Source organism: Helobdella robusta (genome assembly GCF_000326865.2).
Source record: "Helobdella robusta unplaced genomic scaffold HELROscaffold_24, whole genome shotgun sequence".
NCBI lineage: Eukaryota > Metazoa > Annelida > Clitellata > Rhynchobdellida > Glossiphoniidae > Helobdella > Helobdella robusta.
In genome coordinates this window covers 986,456-987,523 of record NW_008704261.1, presented here as the reverse complement: position 1 = coordinate 987,523, position 1,068 = coordinate 986,456, and the positions used below count along the sequence as shown (strand labels likewise).

The 1,068-nt window shown below is 31.3% G+C and overlaps 1 protein-coding gene across 1 annotated transcript in view; it reads right to left on the bottom strand.

The window, feature by feature from the left end:
* Positions 1-921: 921 nt before the first annotated feature.
* Positions 922-1,068, bottom strand: part of HELRODRAFT_172625 (hypothetical protein) — a gene marked incomplete at both ends in the record, with an annotated part of 3,260 nt that continues 3,113 nt past the window's right edge. Inside the window, one exon of the mRNA XM_009019289.1 lies at positions 922-939. Within this exon, the coding sequence (XP_009017537.1) occupies positions 922-939 (18 nt within the window). The remainder of the gene's footprint in view (positions 940-1,068) is intronic.

The window sequence follows — 1,068 nt, the reverse complement described above, 5'->3', positions numbered from 1 at the left end:
AGTTTGCGAAAGTAAAAAATCTAATAAATTTCACATTAACACTTTTACATTTTTTATGTTTTAATTCCTTTTTTAAAGATTTAATTGTTATTTTTCATAATTTCAAATCTCTTCAGTCTTTACAGTTACACTTTACAGACATCAGAATTTTTTCTCAATTGCTCATTTTACTTATTTACCTGATATTCATGTTTCATTTTCTTTCTTTTTTCTACCTAGAAATGGTTTATTTTTCAAATTTTAGTTGGGCGCTGTTGAAGTTTAGAAATCACATTCATTAGATAAATTTAATTGATTGATTGAACATACTTAAGTATTTAAATATTTATTCATTCCAGAAAAAACAGGGTGGTATATATTAAAAGCACCCACAAATTTAAAATCAGAAATCTGGCAGAAATTTCACATGGTTTTTCAAAAAAAGGAAAATGATGAAAGCGAAATTCCTGTGAATTACTATTGAGTATTGTGCTTGTATTAAGTGCAATAAGGTATATCAGTTTAAAGATTCATCAGGTAAAAACTTTGGCACTAAAAATCAGCAAGAACATATTAAACATTGTGCTGTAGTCTTGCCAAAGTCACAGTTGAAAATCCAGCAATGCTTGAAACGAAAAATTCAACTGTCTCCTCAAGAATTAACGATGTTGAAGCATAGGCAGATCTTTTTCTGTGTTGATGGTTACCACTCATACAAATCTGTTGAAAATAAAGGGCTTCTCAATTTGATGCAGAGCTGTGTTGAGTTAGGTGCCAAATATGGAAAGTTTGATGTTTCTGACGTTGTTGTGGGAAAATATTAGTAACATTTAATTTTTAATTAATTTTCATGTTATTTTATTACACTTGCAGTGTGATTACTTCACCAGTGTGTTTTATTACACATATGATCTTGTATTTTTGAGTTCTGCTTTTTAAATGTCATTTGTAAAAATTGGCCTGGGTTGGGTAAAATTGGGATGGTGCAGATGGGTCGTGNGTTGGGTCGGATTGGGTTGGGTTGAAAAGTTGCATTTTCAGGCGGGTTGGGTTGNGATGGGTTGAGTTGAGTGATGGGTTGGGTCAGTA